This window comes from Anopheles coustani, chromosome 2, assembly GCF_943734705.1.
Source record: "Anopheles coustani chromosome 2, idAnoCousDA_361_x.2, whole genome shotgun sequence".
Lineage (NCBI taxonomy): Eukaryota > Metazoa > Arthropoda > Insecta > Diptera > Culicidae > Anopheles > Anopheles coustani.
The window spans coordinates 59,003,581-59,026,762 of record NC_071289.1 but is presented as its reverse complement, the minus strand read 5'-3'; the positions used below and the strand labels follow the sequence as shown (position 1 = coordinate 59,026,762).

General features: G+C 44.2%; 1 protein-coding gene across 1 annotated transcript in view; it reads right to left on the bottom strand.

Annotated features, from left to right (window-relative positions):
* LOC131264731 (uncharacterized) overlaps positions 1 to 18,692 on the bottom strand; it is an 85,938-nt gene extending 67,246 nt beyond the window's left edge. Inside the window, exons 1-2 of the mRNA XM_058267001.1 lie at positions 17,407 to 18,692; positions 16,627 to 17,144 (exon numbers count right to left, since the gene is read on the bottom strand). Coding sequence (XP_058122984.1) covers positions 16,627 to 17,144; positions 17,407 to 18,692 — 1,804 coding nt within the window. The remainder of the gene's footprint in view (positions 1 to 16,626; positions 17,145 to 17,406) is intronic.
* Positions 18,693 to 23,182: the final 4,490 nt, after the last annotated feature.

Sequence of the window (23,182 nt, the reverse complement as noted above, 5' to 3'; positions counted from 1 at the left end):
TTTGATTGATAAATTGTTTCACGCTGCGATGGAATGAAAAAGCTTCGGGTGAGCTCCAATAGCCTGTTTTATTTTTCCCGATCAACCTAAGCTCGAGCGAGTAGTGTATGCAATATTGCCGTATGTGTGTGAAACGAGCTTAATTGGAAACGGTATTTTTTTAAACAAATATTGATATGTTTGTGATTTAAAGTGGTCATTCATTTCAGGCATGATATTCCCAAAGTCAAATAAGGTATAATCCATGCCAATTGAGTTCATATGAAATTGATATTCAATTATATGGAGCCACAAGCCCGAAGTGCACAACCACTCGATGCAAACATGTGTTTTGTTCAATATATTAAAAGACGATGTATAGTTAGAGAAAAATAAATAGATACAGTGCATTCATTCCTGCTCTCTGCTAGATTCCAGTGTTCAATATTACATCCCTTTTTCCCACGATATCAGCCTTCTTGAATGGCGTGTTGTTCATTAGAACTACATCACTGTTTCCGGTCTAATCGCTTCATGATATCAATCAGTGTCGCTCAAACCATCCATGATTCATAAACAAGAAAACGTGTTTTCTTCACCCACAAAGTAGAGATGGGGTTTCTCTAATTCCCTCCCCCTATCCACCCATTCATCCTATTATGCACCCCCCCTCTAAAGGTGTTTGTTCGAACTCTCCATTAACGACCAGGAAGTACGTGTTGATAGCGTCCCCTATTTTTCCCATCGACCTCTTCTATTTCCATTAAGCAAAAACTCTTACAGAAAAGCGTAATTAAATGAGCAAAACGCACGATGATAAACACGATCGCATCGCTCAGCCGCCCGATGCGTGATGCGGTGACGAATTTGAGCTCCATCATGCTCGTTCCAGCGTTGTGAGGGTCGCTCCCGGGAGCCGGAAATGGACCGAAACTGGAGGTAATTTCGCCCACTCTGGCCCAGAAGTGGGAGGGTACGGGAAGGGCAGGTTTGGTAGAGTGGAAAAGATTTCCTTCCTTTCAAAGTTAAGCTCATCATTATTCCATTGCTTTGTGCGCAATGCTCGGCTGGATATTCGGAAGGGATCAAGCTTGCCTTCACCCGGTGCGAATCAAGAATGACTGACGAAAGCTGTTTGCTTCCATCAGCATTTCCCGCTCCGCTAAGCTTCCTCCCGCAACCTTCTTCGAGTGTGTATCCTAATAAAATTAATTAAGGAGATTAGGAGCCGAAAACAAACCGGAAACAGCGTATTAGGATCACGTATTTTCTGGAAGAGCGGGCTCGCTTTCGCCACTCGCATGGCGTACGGTTGAGCATTACATTCGATTTCTTCTTTTTTTATTCCATTCGAGAGGCGTCATCGTAAGATGAGATGGCAAACGAATGTTGCCGGAATTGGGTTTTCCAGAAGAAACCATATGATTGAAAATTTTGGGCCAGCAAACCCAGGCCTTGAAATGTTCAAGCATGTTTCTTTAAATTCGTGAAGCTGATTAAACAAACTTATCGAAACATTTTACTAAACCTAGGTTCTTCAGATCTATAAGTTTCATTCATACCTGACTGTTGCAAAATTTCCCTCTCGCAACTCGAACAACTCATTCCTCTTCCTCCAACAACTCTTTTCTGTTAAAATCGGAAGAAAAGAATCTGTTACCATGTTGAGGAAATTTGTCCCGACAGCAGCTTGCGTAGTACGGAAATGTTCCAACTTTTGCTGACAAGCTCTTCGGTTTTGTGCGTCTAAACGCGGGCAAAGATATTTTTAATCAACAAACGTTCGTCTCCAACCCCATCCCCGCTCATCCTCTCCCCTCGTAAACAGTATCATCTATAATAGCAAACTTTTCCAGCACTTTTACCCCAACCATGTTTAACTCCCACTGCCAACTTCCTTCATAAAAGCCTTTTTTGTGTGACTTCTGAATCAAAAATAAAAATAAAAACACGCAGAAACAAGAGATTTAAAAATTCCATCAGTGATGCTTGTATCAAATTCAGTTATATTCCCCTGAAGAGTGCAAAGAATTGTTCCGAATGGGGTGAAAACTTTATCCTGCCAATAGATAACGTTGTGTTTACACACGTGGCGAGCGGATCGAGCACACACACACATAAACAGTGTATTTGAGCTGAAATGGCATGATCCTCATTGGTAAATGTAAATAATGGATTCGAAATGTATGCCCTACCCGGAAGGACTTTGCATGGGACGGCTTTGTTCAGGTAAAGTTTGGCGTTCTACATGTTGATGGACGGGGAAAGTAGCGAACATGGTTTGCTTTAACATCGCCGAATGGGTTTTGAAACACGAGAGGACCTTCCATAGGGACAATTCGAGATAGGATTACATCATAGTAAGGTCCTCAAACATAACGAATTTAATAACATTTTCTCCTTTTTCAAAATTTACATATTTTGAGCTAGAAAGATATCGAAAAAAAATCCTTTTAGGTATTTATTACAACATAACCTTGACTTGAGTGGAATTTTTGTATATATTTGTAATTTTTAAGGTAGGTAATGAAATTCAAACTTTTTCATGATAAATCTTTTAAATAATGTATAACATAAATCTTGTTCCTATCATCAAACTATAAGATACATTCTAAGTGGAAAACCCTAAGATAACATCCCGATGCTACTTTAGTCCTTTTGCGTAATGACGAGAATAATGACGACGGTCTTTCGAGGGAATCAATATCGAGTAAGAGATCATCTTGCGGATGACGCACAAACTCCTCCATGGCAGTTTCCGTCGTAGGACATCTTTCCATGTGTCTAGTTTTCCCGCTGGTCGCACCGAAACTTCCATATCAGAGCGTAAAAGCGCCACCGGCGTGTCTTGCTGAGGTCTGGGTAATACTGGGCCAAATCCAAAGTCATAAAAGTTTATCCTCCCCGAAGCATCCATTTAAGCCTTTACTGCGCGTGAGACCACCGGGTGAAAGGCAGCAGGCGTGTCCTGCGAGGAAAAGTTTCACATCCGCCACAGGTCGTCGTTATCATCGTATTTACACACAGCCGTACCCTCGCCAACATTCCATCAGCCGGTGCCCACACAAAAGTAATTCACTACGAACTTATTTTCATCCGGCTTCCCTCGAAAGCCTTCGAATGATATCGTGCGGTAAAGTTAAGCTCGGAAAAACGGCCATCCTCGCCAGGGACATTCTTCGCGTTCTTCCACACATACACACAGGATGGTGGCCCAAAAGATGGTTGCCAACGTGCTTCTTCCATTTCAATCTTGATTTTTGATTTGCCTCAAATTTGGCACAAATAAAAACTAACGCCACAAAATAAACGGCGAAAAATTAAAACCACAGCTACATTCCAACAATGGCATTCAACAGATGACGATCTTTAGGTGCTACTTGGCGGGCCTCCAGACGCCACTCAACTCCGTGCGCCTTCTCGTGTCCAATCTTCGCGATACCGTCCTGAAGGATGGTGGACATTCTTCCACTAACACCCGGAAAATACCCATACCGACTCATTGCTATTCATGTTGCCGTTGAAGATTTTATTGCAAACTGAGCCATTGTCGCTGATTATGCTATTTCCCGTTTGCCTATCGCTTTCCAGCTCAAACAAACCGTCGACGACCCCGCTGGAACTGTTCTCCCAGACGTTTTCGTTCAACTTTCGTCAAACTACGGTCCAGCGCTTCTTCGGATGGGTTTCTTCGTGTGCTTTCGGTTCTTAAGAACATGACCACGAGAAAGTAAAGTCTTTTTTGCGCCCTGCTCTGTCTGCCTTCAATGCCAGTGGAAGAAATGAAAAACACTGCGGGTCAGCCACGTACAAACGAAATCGATCCAATGCTGAAGACTCAGTGGTGAGTGGAAAATCTGCTTAATAAGCGCTTATTTCGCAAAAATACAGCACCCAGATGATTTGAATTGTGCGCGGAGGAAAATAGGGCGGCCTAAGAGAGGGGGTTTTCTTAAATAACGTTTTCTTTTGTCCTCCTCATTGCACGCAACCGGAAAAAAGAGAAACGATTCGAGGATTTTATCCAACTGCTCGTTTCGTTTGCCACCCAAAAGGAAACCACCAGGACCGTCGTGAAGGGTTAGTCACGAAAACTTTTCCGCAGCATGTTCCGCGAGTGAATAAAATTATGTTCCGCGCGCCCACCGAACGTTGGCCCAACTTAAATGGTCCATCATCGTCGGCTCGTGGTTCATGTCATTTCTTCTGCACGCTTTTGGCGGAAAAAATGGAGAAAAAACATAAAACGTAATTCAAGCGGACTTTTCCTTACGCCCAAGCTGTCCGTTTCTACCGGCATGAAGTAAATTTGACGGGTACAGTAAAGGCAGGCTTGCAGAATACGCGATCATCAGCGTTCGTCATCTTTACTTTCAAACCGACCATCGCTTCGCAGAAGGATCCCGGAAACATGACAAAGTGAGAAGGATAAATGTGTGAGAGTTGTTACTGCGGAACATCTGTTCCAGCGAAATTCCTTTTCTTTCGAGTACTGCGGAAAAGCGAATTGCTTTCCTTCAAATTTAAGCACAGGAGCGTCGACGAAAGTAACATTCGCAGGTGTCGAGAAGATGAATAAAGGAATGTTCTACGTTGCTTATGATTCACCTTGTCCATTATCCACAAAGCAAACCGAGGGATGCGGATGAAACACGAGACATTTCTGTATATTTCTGCCGAAATATATCAAGATTTTCCATGGTACTTTCTAGTTTCATTGCGTTCAGTAATGTGATAAAATAAAATAGCTTGGTTGAGTTCGTCTGAAACTAACTGTGACTGTATAAACTCTCTCGAATACAAAGATGTTTGTTGAACATGGATTTTCAATTTCTCTTTATCTTTGACTTGGCAAACACTGACATCCCTCTACTCTTACTCCACGAATCGTAGTTTAAACTAGTTGAAACACTTATTTTTTACATTGATACTACCAACATTTAAATAGACAATGGTCATCACTAAACAAGAATTCTGTCCAACCTGTTTGTTTTCCAAGAATAGAACTCCATACAGCTTGAGCCTTGAGAACATGACCCAATTTTCCTCCACATCTTTTCTACTACTGACGTTGCTTGCAAATCTTGGAAATCTAAGTGAATGTTATGTAGGCGGAAGGCTAATTTTCAGTTATACGGTTGATGGAGTTGGTTTGCAAAACAGTCCTTAAATCCGTTGCTACATCAGGAGATTAGCAATAATTGGATTGAGCCCAGGCTCTCTGTGTTTCCACTCTCGGAATCTTCGTAGCTTAGCAAAAGTTGACGCTAGCCCTAGTTTATCTGTTGTTTTGATTTTTGTTTTTTCACCAGAAAATTGTGAATCGGAATCATTTAGGTAAATGGCAGACGGCATACGAGCTTGGAAAGAGAAAAGGTATAAATATTGATTCAATAGTTGATTTTCTGACACTGCGAAAAACTAAGAAAAACCTCATTCACAAGAATATTATAAAAGTACAAAACAAACGTTTTCTTATGAAAATTGTAGAATGATTTTAATATAAAGAGGGAAAAAACATGCCTAAATAATAGCTTTATCGTAAACAGTGAATTTATATTTTGTATTGTTTATTTTTTTAAATATTTGTTATCCAAATACTGAATGGTGAGTAATTTTATAACTTTTAATGAAACAAACAAAATCTAACTGAAAAATGTAATAGTTGTCTCGAAAAATCGAATGCAATTTGTAAATTTCCCGGCTGTTTAATGTAAATGTTTAATGTAAAATTAATCAGTTCGAAAACAAACACTCGAATCGGTGCAGAAACTTTAGCAAAACTTAAAACCCGTCTTACAAACAGGTTGTCTCGCGATGTTCGACGTTGAATTGCTGACGTTCTCAAATGATGATTATAACTTTTCTCATTACCGCACGGGCGCAACCCCCGAAAACCCTGCACAACAGTGCACCGGAAAAGCATCCAGCCGTGAAACAAGCAGGAAAAATAAAACGGATGTCATGCGAACACGAGCGCGGACGCAATTTGCCATTAATTTTCCGCTGCCATCGCAAAACAATTGATTTCACCTTTGGCGACCCTTTTTCCCAGGCGAAGAGCCACCAATAACTTTGATGCTCTTTTCACTTATGCCCCTTGAGTGTGCAGCGGGTGTCGGGAAAGGAGACTGCTGCGAGCGGGAGGGCAGTAGTTTCCGGCATTCCGCACGACCAAAACTCACAAGCACACAAACACACATACACGGTCGTTTATTGATTCCGATGGTATGTTGCTGCTTGCTTGCGATTGCCTCAGCGAACGACTGAACATAATATTTTAGCGATCGGGAAAACTTTCAGCCACCTCCACCCCCCCGGCCCCGACGATGTCGCAACGTTGCCAACTTTCTACAGTAAGAGGAGCAAGTAAACTTTATGAAATTCTTTCCCATCCTAGCGCCCAACCCACTTTCTCCACGTCCACGTCGCAACATACAAATATTGCATAGTTTTCCCAGCAACTTCTTTTAAAAAACCAACACTAGGAAAAAGCGAAACGGTTCCCGTTTTTTTCGACCATCTGGCGATGATAGTTGTTGGCCAAAGTGTGCGGCGGCTGCCACCCTTGATGATGCCCGTCCCGGAAAACCTTTCCATCTTGTCCCTTGTCCACCCGATGCAGTACAGAAGCTCAACCACCTTCCTTCGGTCAAACAATGACCCGGCTCGGGTCCAACTAACCTGGCACAAAACCCACGTCTACAAAGCCCACCACGGAGTCCGGATTCCTCTTCGGGCCGATGAGCGTTCCCACAGTACAAACGGTACGCGTCACAATTGTGTTTTGTTGCCTTGTTTTGCTTACTTTTTCAATACCGTTTTTTCGTCATCTTAGATTGCGAACAAAACTAGTTCAAGTTGTTGTTAGTTTCGCCCACCTTCCCCGGTGGTGCCAGGTTCGGCGAACGGTTCAAATTACGGTTCCGGTGGTGTTTCTTTTGCTCTCTTCTTCTTCTTCTCCACTCGACACGACGGAAACGCCACCCACAAAGGAGTTGTCACTTGCAGCCTTGCCGGTGAAATTGCTGACTTTTATGTCGACTTTCTCGTGGCGGAGAGCAAGCAGGAGAGATGCCTTCCAGAAAAGAATCGAGCATCGTGTGGCGTGTTTGTTCAGCAATGAAATCGATTCTTCCGGCTTGAAGTTCTCGGGCGGAACAATTGACGGAGAGGAAGCCTGAGAAAAAATGATTCCAAATGTGCTACAATCGTTACCGGAAACGGCAATAACTTGAACGTTGTTGATGTGTCAAGCGAACTTGTTTTGCTGCCTCGGAAAAGTTCATCAACAATCAGTTGTGATGTGATACATCGTGTATTCTTTGCAAGCAGGTTTCTTCTTGATCTCTCTTACTTGAATAAACATTGTCATCTCTTAACAGATTGATTTGTTTGATTATAAAAGGTTTGAAAATATTAACCAACGAATTTAATTTATGTAAAAATCGATACTATTAATTCCTTACGTGATGGGAACGAACATATTTTACCCCATTCCTCATATAATCCCATCGACATGAAAATTGTACTTAAATGCGTGAAAAAGGATAAAATCCCACGCTCTTTGCACCATTAAATGTGAGCCTTTGATCCAACCTTCCAGTTCGGTGCACGAGCTTGCGGGAAAAAGGATTAAATCAGCACGGGCTTCAGTTTTGCAATGAATGCAAACAACCAAAGCCGCCGAAAACGTTCGATTTAATATACTTAACACCGCCGGTTACACTATCCCGCGCATGAAATGTGACGATCGATAGAGGTGGTTCGGAAAACGTTACTTTCAAACCGACTAAAAAGGCTCTGCCGCAACCACAACCAAAACAAACGCCACCATCCGTGTGGAGTTTTGTCAAAAGTAGCATCGTTTGTTTCTCCGGGAAAGACGGTACATCTTTTCCTTAAAACCACAGCAAATCGAAGGGCAACTTCGGGGAAGATGAGTAATGAGGCGAAGGCTGATAGGATGGAGCTTCCTTTCCATGGAAAGGAAGACCAACAAATCGCCACGGAAAAACAACAACAAGGATTTAAAGTATAATTCGTTCGTAGGCAACGGAATCCGTCCTTTGTAGAAGATCGACGCGAATTTGGGGTGCTCTCGGAGCTTTCCCCTGTCAAATGGAAAATGGAATTCACGGCGAAAAATCGTGACCCTGCCAACAAAAGCTCCGATGGTGCGCGTTGTGGAGGCCATGAAAATCGTAGTTATTAAATTTAATGGTGTTTTAGAACGCCCCGGGCTAGAGGGCTAGATTAAATCACGTACCACAAGTATTTCTTTGTGAGTTTCTTCCCCAAACCGGCACTGGCTCATGGTTGACACACATTTTGGGCCAGGCTAGAATCGTGGATTACGTGGTTTCATTTCTAAATGCGCTGCAAAATGTGTTCCGCTTCCGCGTTGTGGGAAAAGCTTCACGCGGAACTCCAAAACTGAGCCCAACTCGGACTGCAAATCATGGATCATACCACCCCAAAACAACGAACGACGCCCAGAAAAGGATTGTGCACCTCCGTCGTTCAAATCCAAGTGGATTTGGATTTATTTTACTACAACTTCATGCAGAAAATGGCGACTATTTCGCCCGCTTGCTTTGTTGCGCACGAGTGAAAACTTTCCAGATATACACCGAGAACGAAGAAAAGGCTTTCCACGTTGGCCCCAACGGATCGTACCGACGGATGAGTCGCTTGGTTGCAGAGATCGGAGATCGGATTGTTGGAATGTAATAAATTTGCCACCTCTCGTGGCAATCATCTAGCCTCCCTGTACCCAGTACCCTAGCCCGTGAAACGTGGGCTTTCTTTCTCTCGAGTTGCTGCAGAAACGTTGGACATTTCGTTTGTCGCCAAGGAGGTATCATTTTCCTGCCGCCATTGTTGCGAAACTTATTGCCCGATGGTAACAATTTGTTCGGAGCCTTTATTTATATATTTCAGCGTCTCGCTTGATGCAGCTCACGATTGGCTATAGCCTGGCAATTCGATTATTTTGTTTTTTTTATTTCACCTTGTTCGTAGCAACAAAGTATGCCTAAATGGAGAGATATATGCCAAATCACAGCATCCGCAAATGTATCCTTTTAGCGGGTTACAAACGAGCCAAAAAAAGGGATCAAAGAAGGGTCACCGCAATTCGACCGGCATATTATTAGTCCGGGCTAGCAACAAAAGCCGCCTTAAGAAACCTTGCCATAATCCTTCCAATTAGAAAGGCTGCTTGTTTGTCGTTAAGATACGCGTGTTTTATTTTTTAACAAGAAGATCTTTAATCAGAGCGGGATTAAAGAATTTGTTTTAATGATTTAATCAAATCGGTTTAGTTAATTATTGAGACGGCCTCGAGTTTTCTCGTTGTTAAATAAATAATGAAACCTATCATGAACTAGCTAGATGCCTCGGCGATGCTCGGTGAAGAAGGGGCTAAGGAAAGAGTTATGGTTTTTACTCTTTATTTGAGAGCTATGTTTTAATTTAAAAGTTACAATAACAGCTTTGATATTTCATCGATTTCTCCATGTTTTATAAACCCTGTGGCCTAACTTTGGTAGATACACCTTGACACATGTGTACATGCTTTTTATGTTTGTGTTAATAAAACAGAGTTCAATTTTAAAATTTTTAAATTTAGATTTTTTTAATTGCTCAAACAAATCTTCAACACCATCTGCACTGCTAAAGCTTAATAGGTGGAAAAAATCGACGGTACAGTATTGGTAGAGATTTTAGAATACACAATTCTCGATACAAAAAATAGATAAAATATGTAATAGATTAATTTACTTTACTTCGAATCAAATAAGAGGAAATACTCCGAACTCCGCCACTCTTGAATTAACATTGTTAAATTTGAAGACTCCTTCGATTTCTAGTGCTTCTATTCCTTTTACCAGCGTGCAAAACCCTGCAAATCGACAATGGTTGAGGACACTTACATTTTCCCGGTTCGTTCAACAACCGGATGTGGAAAAACAAACCTTTTGCTACTCTCACCTTCACAGTGAAACCATCATCCATTGTCGTCCGTAAGTGGCAAAAACAACCACCCCACCCCTGCACCACGACCCAATGACCCCGGCAGCAAAACTACCAATAAATCTTTCAATAAATTAAATCGTTTTCCCCCCCTCCCCATTCCAACCAACCTTCCGAGTCCGCTCTCCGCAAGGGTTTGGGTAATGTGACATCAACCCCAGTGGAAACCTAATTTCGGTGGAAGAGTTAGAAGTGCCAAGGGGCTGGGGTGAGGTTTACAGCCATCGCAAAAGGAAACGGGGAAGGGTAGGACGCTGGAAAATGCAATAACCTTCCATCGAACAAGCGACAGTGCACATAGACGACTACCTTTCGAACTCGTGCCGCCTTCTCCATCGTGACTGCTCCTCCCGCTGCTTGTCCGGGGCCCGGGAAAATAGTCCTTTAATATACGGCCATGCCGGGGAACAGTCCCGGCCCATCGTGCACAATAGTTCGGAAAAACGTGCACCACGCAAAAACAACTCCAGCGTTGCAGAACGGGTAAGAAACCCAGCCTTACCCAGTTTTCATCGTGCACGAGACGGCCGGGGAAAAGGCTATGCGGCGGGCTGGAGCGACCATAAATTTAAAATCTGCTCCATTCCAGAATGTCGAGTCGAACGTCCTCGGCCAGTGTTACAATTCCAGTGTCCCGTTCCACTTGGTTGAATTTTCATAAGACGCTCGTGCTGCAACACTTACAGACAGAGATCGTGGGAGCAGCATTCGTTTCGTTGCAACACGTGAACATCCTCCCCCCGTCCCAGCGCTTGCCGCCTGTAATTGCATTGCTTTTTCCTTTCGGCAACTTCTTATCAACGAAAACCCACACTCACCGTGGCGAACCTTCGGATGACTCCGGGAACGTCGTCGAGGCATTCGTTGGCGTTAGGATTTGCATTCCAACAACTCCACTCGCAATTGCACGCTCGTGAAGAGGGCGGGTTTTCACCAAACCAGTGATGAGTTGGCGGTGGTGCCACAAAATGCGCAAAAGTAGAGCTCGCGCATCATCCCAGGAAATGTAAGAAGTGCGGCTTTTCGCTCGAATCCAGTTGAGGTTTGCAGCCAAACCAAACGTCGGTTGATTATTATTAAATTATCGGTTTGTGGCAAATGGAAAATCTTAGCTGAACCCCAGCAACAAACATAATAGAACCGTCGAAAAATAACCTCAGTCAAAGTCAAACCCCACGATCGCAAAGGAATCGACGAAGTAAGATCCGAAAGAAATGTAGGTATAATCATGCTCACATCTATCCGGGCCGCCACCGACATAAAACACCCACCGCAAGACCGAAACCACCATCATTACGATGCAAATAATCGAAAACATGAAAGCCAAGTCAGCCGACCAACTTTTCGGCGTCTCCGAGAAAAGGCACACGCGGTGCGTTGCTGAAGGCAGAACTTTTTGGAGCGACAAAACCGTGGTATCGCGACGACTTCGCAGGCCAAACCGGCGAGCGGTAGCATAAGTTGGTAGAAATATATTTCCCCACACCCGAATCCTAGAGACGGCGCGTCGAAATGAACAAGACGAGAAAAAATAAACAAACGCGCCCACAAACACAAAACGCAACAACCTCGCCTCCGCGTTTGCGAATGAATTTATGTACCATACGATAAGATTCCGCGGGCGGCAAGACAAAACTTGGCTTGCGGGCGGTGAACGGTGGCATATAAACGTAACCGTTGAGCAAATAAAATCGTCCCTTTCGGAGCAAACGACGAAGATGACATGGCGAGGCTTGTATTTTGTGGCAGAAAAAGGACTTCGGCAGTACACCAAGATATCGCACGAAGGCAGCCTGAAAAGTTAGAAATGCAAGACCAAAAGGAAGAAGGCCGAAAAATGTGCCAACGTGTTTAAAAAAATAGACATACAAAACACTTAAATGTTGGGTGTTCTTCCAATACAACGGCTCAGTTTGTCTTATCACTGCTTCTACCTCTTCGCAACGTTTGTTTCATTGACTTTAAACACCATCGGCAGGGAAAAGTAGCACTTCTCATGACTCACGGTGGTTTTCCGCGCACTGTTGCATTTATTATTAATATTTCATGAGGGTTCAAAGAACAAGGAAACAAGGAAAGGAAAAACCAACCCACTTTTCATACGACATACTACCATCCGCGGTCATCAATGCAAATGAAATTTCCCATTGCATTTAATGATTTTCTTTCCATTGTGGTTTACAGTTGTATGGAGAAAATAATAAACGCGGAAATGGTTGACGTTCATGACAACAGACAGTATAGAGTGTTTTCGACTTATGCCTTTCCTTATTGTAAATGAAAACATGTTAAAAGTATTTTACAAATAAGCTAGTAAAATATTTAATGATATTTTCCAGAGAGTTTTCCAGAGATACCTCTTCTCAGGGATGTAAAAACAAAGTAGAAAAATGGCAACAGTTCATAAGATATTTAATATTCACGAGATAGGACCAGTTTCAGTCTAACACATTCTATTTTACCTTTCATATTACCATGTTGAAAGTATTTTACAAATAAGGTAACAAAACATTTAATGATATTTTCCAGAAAGTTTTCCAGAGATACCTCTTCTCAGGGCAATAAAAACAACGTAGAAACATGTAAACAATTGGTAAGATATCTAATATTCGCATGATAGGACCAGTTACAGTCTAACACATTCTATTTCACCTTTCATATTAATTTAAAGAAAACAACATCCAGTTTAAGTAGCTTTTCTTACCATAACTGAAATACTGGAAATACTGGATTAAACAAGGAGGACTGTAATTGTATTTAATACTTTCACACGGCATGGATAAAGAAATACCAAGAGTTGCTCTCTATATTAAATTAAAAGTACAATAAGATCTACACGCTTTGTTTTAATTATTTCGAGCTACCATTAAACCCTACCCTTCCTCGTACCCGCTCATATGATTTCCCGGCCAAGTTTTTCTTACGTCAACGAATGGCAATGTAAAAAGACGTACTAAAAACCCCGGCTCAGAATGCTTCCACAGCAGGGCCGAGAAATCTCGTACTTTTTCAGGATATGCACGAACGGGCAAATAGTTCACGCGACAAAAAATCAAAAGGAAATGCCACCAAAGTTGTGACTAAGGACGGACACATAAAACCACTCTTTTTTTCCCCGTACATACCTTCGCCATTGGTCATAACGTTGTTCTGCAGTAATTACACCTGCCATCATAATCACTCGCCACCGACACGCTGTCGCCGAGTTGTCGACGATCCGCTACCGTTGTAAAACTCGCTGCACGGTGGAGCTCGTCCGTCCCGCCTGCGTTCACCACTCTGACGCAATCCGTACACCTGGACCACTTCCGTCGAACTGTAGCGAATGGTCTGCAAGGGTTCTTATGGTCTTTTTTTAAATTTTTCTGTCCTGTTTTGCTATTAGACCCAGTGGCTTGGCTCTGGTGGATAGAAAGAGCTCGTTAGGTCGGGACAATTAAACAGAGGGCCACGCAAGAGGCGACGTTACCGCCGCCCTCCCATTCGTTTTACCGCCGCCACACGGAGGCAAATTGAATTCCTTGAGGATGATGACGAAACAAGCTAGTACCGGACCGCGTAATTCTGCGGCGTAGGTTGTACAGTGTTAACGAGTGCTCCTTTCAATCGGCAGCTTCGTACGACAAGCGCAGTATTTTATAGCCCGTAGCATAATAGCAAACTTTATGGCCGTTTGCGTGGCCCCGGGTTCATTGGAAGAGTAATGAATTTTTGCTTTTTGCACGGCGCACAGTTAAATGTAATAATGTAATAGGAGTTTCGTGCGAAAGGTGCGTATCTACACAACATCAACCTTTTCACATGTAACGTAGAAAAGGCCATCGGGAAAATATTTAGAATAAATAACTTATTCCCACCGCATAGTAACGGTTAGACGATTAAAACGAGTAAAAATGAATAAAAAAAAATCGATAAATGAGAAAATACTGAAAATTGTCTCTTGAAAACTAAGTTGGAAGCCATTGTGTAAAGGATGATTTATATTATTTTAAGACTCGATACATTTTTATGTTTATTTATTTATTTGTTTATTTATTTTTTTAAATTTATGATTACTATAAAAAGAAGATAAATAATACGATACATGATTTACCCTTTTTTTTTTTTTTGTAAAATATAAACTATTTATTTTATAAATAGATAAGGTGTACAAACAAAACTTTCTTATACTCTATAATCACAAATACAGTGCACACTTAAGGACATTTACATCGATCGCAGCATCATTGTTTCCAATGATGTGGATGATGTAGTTTGCAAACAAACGAAGGACAACCTTCCGCTGCGCAATGCTTATATTCCCAAGCACTGGGAATCGGAGACACTCGAAGGACGACTGACACCCTGGAGCTTCATTCCTGATGCACTGCTGCAGCAGGTCCCAGGCGGCAATAACGCGAGTGCAGGAGGTGAACATGTGTTCCAGGGTGTCACACTCAACACAGAACATGCAGGAAGCCGAAGGCGTGCGTCCCATACGCATAAGCAGCTCTCCGTGCGGGATCTTGCCATTCGCAAGCAAATATAAGGTGGATCTTTGCTCCGCTGTTAGTTTGCTTCGGTGGATGTTGTTCCACACCTTTTTCCAGGTTGCCTTCGGATGGGACTGAATCTTGGCTGGGGGTAGTCTGTTCACTTGCAACCTGCGGAGGGCCTTGGTGGATAGCTGTGTTTTTACCGTACATGGAGTGTACGCCAGTTGCTGGACAACACTGCGAAGGCACGGATACGTAGACGGTATCAATGTAATATCTGGGGGGTTTCCCGCACACAAGATGTGTTGGGCTCCAAATGAGAGGCTCTGATGTTCTGCAACATAGCGGTTTGTGAGTAGGGCTGCTGTCATCACGGCTGGGATGTGTAGGTTTAAGCCACCACGGTCTCGTGGCAGGGCCAGCTGCTGGAGCGAGACACGTATACCCCCAGATCCGTTCCAGAGGAGAGACCCGATCAAACTTGTCACCTTGGCTATGTCCATTGCGCGAGGGCCACAGACTGACGCAACAAACCATAGCTTAGGGAGCAAGAATGAGTTGAGCAGCGTTACCTTTTGCAGCAGGTTTAGATCTCTCACCCTGTGCAGCCATACCAACTGACGAAAGTGATTGATAACAGTATCCCAATTGTGGCCCGCTGTTTCCCGGATACTGTTAGAGAACAGAATTCCAAGTAAACGGAGCCGTTCTACGGTGTGCAGCCATGGCAGGTTGATTCTGTTCTCGGTTGTCACCATTCCGATGTCCAGAGCCGTGGTTTTAAGGACGTTTAACCTCGCTCCAGAAGTGACTCCAAAGGCCTCAATTGCTGCTCTCACCCGCTCGATTGTGGAAGGGGAAGTACTCACCACGGAGACGTCGTCAGCATACGCGTTGATCAGGTCGTCCTGATCGCAGCATATATCTTCGAGTCTCTTGATGAGGGGGTGAAGGTAGAGGATGAACAGGTGCATTGACAAGGGATCTCCTTGTCGCACGGAACGTTGGATGGGAAAGGCAGGTGATAGGGATCCATTTACAATGACACGGGACGAAGATTGCTCACCAATTTTCCTCAAAAGCCGCACTAATGCGGGATTAAACCCTAATGAATCCATCGTTCCAAACAGGAAGGCCCTGTCAACACGGTCAAACGCCTGCGAGAGATCGAAAGAGACGAGTTTTGCACACTTCTTTTTCCGTTTGAGTTCGAATATTCTCTCCTTAACAGAGAGCACAGCTTGGAAGATATTGCAGGGTTTATTGCTACACTTCTGCGACGGTGAAATGATTTGCCACCTAGCAATAATCTTCTCGAGCCGCTGCTTCAGAATTCTGGAAAGCAGCTTGTAGTCAGTGTTAAGCAGAGAGATCGGACGGTACGAAGATAGTGTGCACCCATCTCCCCTTTTCCTCGCAAGCACTATGACCCCATCGACAAAGGCCGCCGGGAAACGACCGTTGAGAGCATCGTTGAGAATCAATATGATTTCTCTCCAAATTATCCCAAACGTTCGCTGATAAAATTCAATCGGAATTCCATCCGGCCCAGGAGACTTTCGAGGTTTCGATTTTTCAATTGCATGAAGGACATCACCGTAGGTGATCTCATCCATGCAATCGTTGTTGATTTCGCAATCTTCGGGGATTACACGATGACAGGCAAAAGTATCGTCAACGTTTGTTGTCTCGTCGGTGTATAACTCCCTGTAGTACGTATGTATATAGTCTGTCAGTTGTTTAGGAGAGTCCAAAACAACGTTGTTGTCACACGTAAGTCTGGTGATCACGGTGCGCTCCCGCCTTCGTTTCTCAAGCTGAAAGGTGGAGAGGTTTTCCCCACACACCCTTGTTTCGTTAATCCGTGTAAAGTCCTCAGAGAAACGCCTCTGAAGGAGTAGCATTTCTCCTTTTATACGGTTGATATTGACCAACTCGATCGGATTGGAAAGATACCGACCGTATGAGGACTCTAACTTCGCATAGAGAATGTTATGCTGCAAGCGGAACATGGAGTATTTTTCATTCGTTTTCCATCGGAAGAACGATTTTATTTTTGGTTTGGCGAAATGAATCCACCATTCCATCCAGGAGCCAAAGCTCCTTCGCTGTTTTGTCCAATAGTTCCACTTACATCTAAACTCCTCCATGTTTTCGGCTGTCAAGATATGTGGCCGAAGTTGCCAGTATCCATTTTGCCGCATGCGAGGTATGTTTGGAAGGCAGATGCGCACCGTGAGCGCCTTATGGTCCGAGAAAGACAATACGTGCATGTCTGTTGCACGCAGTTGATCCTTCATGTCCTTAGAGACGTAGCAGCGATCGATGCGAGAGCCCGAACCACGTGTGATGTGAGAGAACTCTACAAAGTTTCCTTTGAGAGCCTCCCAGCTGTCACACAACTGCATACTGTCAACAAAGTTTTGCAAAGTGAGACTCGTATTCCCCATACCCGTGGCGTCCTTGGACTTCAGCACGCAGTTGAAGTCCCCTGCAAGGATGACCGGTCCCGGTGCATTCCGCAGGTAGTACGCCAACGAGCGGTTGAAAAAGAGTTCCCGCTCAGCTCTGTTTTGACTTCCCGAAGGAGCGTAAATGTTGCATAGCGTGGAAGAATTCTCAAGCCGGACGCAGATTAGTCGTGAGTCCAAGCTACGCTCGACGTGAGAAAATTTTAGGTTCACCCGCAAGGCGATCGCTGTACCTCTCCTTGTGTGGTCAATGTTTGTTACAACATTGTACCCAGGGAGCACTAAGTCTTTGACAGAAACTTCTTGTAGGAAGATTATGTCTGTGTCAAGAGTACGTATGAAAGTTCGTAGTGCATCTAGTTTGGTGGAATTGGATATCGCATTGATGTTTATCGATGCGATCGTCACTGATGTCATCAACTCATCCATTTCCACCAAACTACTATGCGTCCACTTCCATTACCCCAGTCGGTTTCGCTGCCGTGGCATTGGTCTTTTTGGGAGGACGACCTGGCTTACGCTTGATCGGTTCCTCCCCAGACTTGCACGACACGTCGCTGTCCGTCTGTTCGTCCGTCTTTCTCTTACCTGCCACTGTTTGCCAGGAAAGGGATGAAGGTGTAGCGGAAGGTGAAGGGACACGAGGGGCTTTGAACGTCGATGAGGCATCGGCGTCCACCTGAAGTCCGGCGTTGTCCATCTTGGTGCTGGTCGATGCTGCCGGTACGGTCAACGCACTTGCCCGGATGAAAGATGCTACTGCCGGGACGGTCCGTGTACTAGCCGCAACGCTAGTGGCCTGCATCGGGATGATCGTTGCTGGTGCGCCTATTGTCAGACTCGAAGCACCGGCCGGTGCGCTCGCCGCGACGGTCGATGTGCTCGCCGCGACGGTCGATGTGCTCGTCGGGACTGTCGGTGCGCGGACGGCCGGTGCGCTCTCCGGGACGGTCGATGCGGGCGCCGGGATGATCGGTGTGCTCGATGGGATGAGCATTGTGCTTGCCGGAACGGTCGGTGTGCTCACCGGGTCGGTCGGTGCACGGACGGTTTGTGTGCTCGCCCGGGGGACTGTTGCTGGAGCAGGGTTTTCGGTGCCATTCTGCACCGCTGAGGCATACGACAGCCTCTCGTTGACGCTCGTCTTCTGAGCCACCAGTTTCCTGCCTTGGGTGCAGGTCATCCCATGGTGTGCAGCAAGACGGCATGTTCGACACGTTTGCTGCTGTCCCCGGTATGTTATCAGCGTCTCTTCCCCTCCAATCGAGACGTATGACGGCACCGGCTTAGACAAGACCGCTGTGACGTAGCGGTATCCGTCAGGGATTCCGGCACACGGGTATGGCTTCGCCCATACTCCGGCTCGGATTGACCGGACTTCTCCGTAGCGAGCAAAGAAATCCGTAATGCATCTGTCCGTGATGTCCTCGGACAGGTCGTGGATTTTGATGACCACGGAATTGTCGACCATTACGATCGGGATCGGGAATTTCTTCCCGTCGCATTCGAGAGAATGCTTGCCGTCGTTCTCCTCGACGGTTCTTAGAGCAAGGCTCTGGTCCTTCACTCGGATGTGAAGGAAGTGGGATGCCGGCTTCGTCCGGATTGAAACGATTGAAGAGCTGCTTAGACCCAGCTTGGTCATGGCGAGGGTTGTGGCCTCCATCAAGGACGGCCTTTTGGGGAGCTTCGAGAAATCCACCCGCAGGGTGCTTCTCGAAGCAGCCATGATGTGGCTTGCTTTTGCACTTTTTTTAACACTCTGTTTTGGTAAAAGTGCGTCCGATCGCAACGAGTCTCGGAGAGGAACTGGTAATCTTTGTCTGTTTGCTTTTTCCAAACAAAGCCAGTTTTTGCAATGTTAATGTCAAATGATCAAATAAAATTCAACTAGAGTAAGATTAAATAAACTGCCATAAACGATGTCAATAGCAACCTGTAAGGTGTGGGAAAATATGGGATACCATATTGAAAAAAACGCAGACCATTTTTACAATCCAAACTTTTTCATTCTTAATTTGCTCATTATTCCTTTCAATGCAGCAACAACAAGAAAAATTCCAATGGACACAACTCGTTGCAGCACAACATAATCACCTCTGCATGGAGAAAGACATAATATGGGAAAATACCGCAACAGACGACAACTTTTATGCAAAAGCAAACGAATCGGCAAGGCCAAACGGGTAAGGTCACAAAAAGAGTGTATAAAACGTAGCGCTAACGAGTGCGGATGTAGAATAATATCGCGTAACACCTCGATTAAATTGGAGGCGCCACCGGTTCGGTTAAATCGGTTGAGCGTTTTCCTCCGAGAACCATAACAATGGCGTCGAGCGATATTACAACCGTTTGCACCGAAGGTCCTTGCTGTGGAGCACGGTTTGTCGCACAAATTGGGACACATTTCTCGCTACCTTTGCCACCACCTTCCTGCGAAACGGACAGTAAATGAAAGAAAGGATAAACGAAGGCGTAAAAAAGTGCCAACAGCAAAGTACTGTTTTTATGGCCTCTCGGCGTCCGGCGCGGTCCGGAAGGGGCCTTCAGTGGTCGATCCTTCAGTGGGTCTGGCTGTTGGCTACCAAATTTCGCCGTTCAATCTACTCAAAACGGGAACACTCAACGGGGGACGAGTTGTAAAAAAAAGCAAGGATGATAGAATCTCCCCAATGGCAAACGGGGAGCGATAAAAGAGAAAGGTTTTTCCGCGCTCTCTACCGTGGGTGATTTTTCTCCGGCCATTTCCGGTTTTGTTTTACAACCCTCAGGCTCGATCGTTTTCTTTTAGACTCTAAAATTACAACCTTCCCTTGCTCAGCGAGTTCCTTTTTGATTGACCGAGCAGTCCATCGGGAGCTGCAAAGTAATCGTTGATGTTTCCCGGTGGATGCAGGTAAACACAGGAATTTTCTCTCACGGTCGAGGAAGAAGTGAAACGGCTATAACAGTATCAAGAAATTAAAAATAATCTAAAGTGATAACGCTTCATCCTTGGTCAAATATTTCAATGCTTCAATACTTTAAAAACACTGAAACCAATGTTCCTTTAAGAGAATTTTTAATTGAAGGGAAAATACTTTGACCTTTTGGTCTCTACGTCTAAAATCTTTAATATATTATTCTACACATAGAATAATAGAGTGAAAATCCTATACTATACTTAAAAAGCCTCATGAAATGTAACTCTTTCGGTGCCTCGCAAAAATCGTTCTGGTGCTAGGTTGGCATCCGTCATGAAACACAATTCAAAAACTCGCTGTAGCTTTTCCCAGCGCCCCTCATTCGAAACAATGCGCAATGTTGGTTTCATTCTCATGCTTTGTGCATTATTGTCAGTACACCTCACCTTTCCTACGACAAAACAACTTCCCAGGGTGCACCCACGGGGTTTTTCCGGTTGGCTCTAATCATAATTAACCACCATTGTGCGAGAAGCATGGTGGGGAAAAATAACATGGAGCCTGAAAAGAAATCTAAACAAAGTGATAATGAGAGTCAAAACCCGTGAAAGCACACTTCTGCACCAGCAAGACAAAGGCGGCGTAGAAAAAACACCATTTTTGATGAAAACCAGGTCGACCGCCGGTGAGGCCGGCTTCTTGCAAGGAAATTTCAAGAAAAGCTCGAATAATGGTGTTGTCGACATACGGGTAAACTTCAGCCGGAAAACCCCTGGTGCGAGCATTCGAAGCCCATCCGAGCTTGAGGATAATTGAAAGCGGTACCGTAGGAAGGCGAGGGAGAGAGAAAAAAAAGAAAGCCTCACTGCATTTCACCACGCGATGAAAGATAGACTCATCGTGAATCTTTTATCCTTCGTAAAGGTTGAACAAAATACGAGGAAAATTCCCCCGTAGAGGGTTTCTATTCACTGCTGGTACGGTTTTCCGCGAAATCATCTGCATTACCTGTGCCTGTCAATTTTAGAGTATTCTTCCGCGAAAGGCCACCGTTGTGCTGCGTTGGCGTCAAGTCACGGAAATCGCTAACCGGGATCTCCTTAATTTTGAAAATGCTGCATCAGGACAGAAGGTTTTTTTTATCCACTTCTTTTGACTTGATTAAACATTTCATTGTAAGCTGTTTTCAATTGTCGGGAAAGGCTGTATCATATCCAACAGGGTTCTTCTCCTATCTTTACATAAACTTCAAAGAAGAGAAAAGAAAATCCTCAGAACATTGCCTTAATAAAACAATACCCTTAACTTGGCTTACAAAAATTCAATTTTTTAACATGATACAACCAATCTGTAGGCTGACAGTGAGCTTCTGCTGTCAAAAATTGCCAATCGACAATCAGGTGTCCGAAAGAAACTCGTACCAACTGAATGGAGGCGCCTGGTGTTTCGTTCGCATCAGATGGCTGCGTACTTTTCGACATTCGATATTATCCCGTTTTTGTCGCCATTTTTCCATCGACGTTAATCAGTATGATGGAACCGAACGGTGGTGATGATTACGGTGATAAAATTGAAGATGATTATGGGCTGACGAAACGTACGTTTCGCGCGTGAAGCGGAAAAAGAATGTTCTTGACGTTGTCGGGTATTTTGAGTAAATTACGATAAGATGATGGCCGATGTTGAACAGGAGCGTACCGAGCGTTTTTCTTTCTCTCCTTTTTCCTTAGTTGCTATTCTGCTATGCCTTATTTTTTCCTGGCAATTCCCCCCCTGTACGGACTGCCGGTTCGCTTCCGGGTTTCACGCACTCGTCAAGGATGGATCGTAAAGTGTGCGACAGACAACTTCACTTCACGTTTCCTTCGTTTCGCGCTGGTGCTACACGGTTTCCATCTTTCGTGGTCCCTTTATTTCGTGCTTTTAAGGATATTTTTTCCTCTTCGCTGCCCGCCGAGAAAACATCCCGAAAGAGCATTCAGGATGCTGCACCTTTCGTCAAACTGGTACGGCAAGAATCTCTTTCTCGCATAGGCAACCTCCCGCCCCGGGTGGAAGGCGACCAAGACGGAAAGGGAAGTTTAAAAGTATCAACTTGATCAATTACCGAACGGTGACGGGAACCGTCCAATGAATGCGAAGCAAGAAGCAGGCAAAAAACGAGAAAAGAATCAGGAAGAACACCGGAACCGGGAAAGCGAAAAGAGCTTTTGATGCTGTCAAAAGTTTGCTTACGCATCAAGGCGAACAGTACACCACTTTGAACAGCCATTAAATTATCAGCACGCGTTACAGGGAATCTCTTTTCCGGATCATTTGTTGCGCATCTTTGTAGCAAAAATATTCGCTTCTTTCATTGGTTGGTTTGCATTTGAACATTAAAGTGGAACTGGAGAGAATGAATTACAAAGGAAGTTGGAAAAAATGTGTAATTTCCGCCGCTCAATCTGATGTGTTGAGTTTTTGCTCGATGCTCATACTTTAAAGAGAAACAATATTGACCCAAAGAATTTTAATTTGTTTAAATTATTTTAGAACATAAATCCTGCAAAAGCTTGGCGTTAGAAAACCCGTTCTTAAGTATTTTTCCTTCACGAAGATGTTATTCAAATGCTTTCATGACATCGGACTCCTTTCGTAACCATTAAATTCTGCGAACGTACATCAAAATCATTAGTTCAAATTGACTCGATGGTTGAAATGGATCGCAAATGGCCCGCGGCGTGTTTGATTTTGAACTTGCCATTAAATAAACCTATTGGACCGATCTTCCCTCATGACAACCGTTTGGTTGAATCAGCGATTCTCGCAGGACACGTGTATTCCGAGAATAGTAACAATGAGCTTGTACTGTTCGATTTTCGCTACGAGCAAGCAGCTTTCTACGAAAGCGCGAAAAAGAAATCCGAAACTGGGTGTTTACTCGTCAATGACGTTCGATTCTACGTTCGGTGCTTTCGAAGTCGTTCTGACGAGTGCAGTTATAAAAAAAAAGTAGACCAGAGCCCTTCCCCATGGTCGATCAAACTGGCCCTAATCTCAAAGAAGCTTCTCCACGACGAACGAACGCTACCAAAAGTAATCCTTGAAACCGTCCTGCCTTTTATTTCTCGCTTGACAAAGCTGGAGGGGCTGACTTTTCCAACACGTCTTTATTCGAATCGGGTAAGCTTTACCCTGGAACATGAACACTCTATTTTGCTATTCGCTAGGGAAGCGGGCGATTTTACCTGTGCAGTTTTTCCTGAGGCTTCCAGAGTGATTTGACAAACCCGGCTTAAAAGTGCTTTTGCATTGTTCTACTTCGTATAAGCTT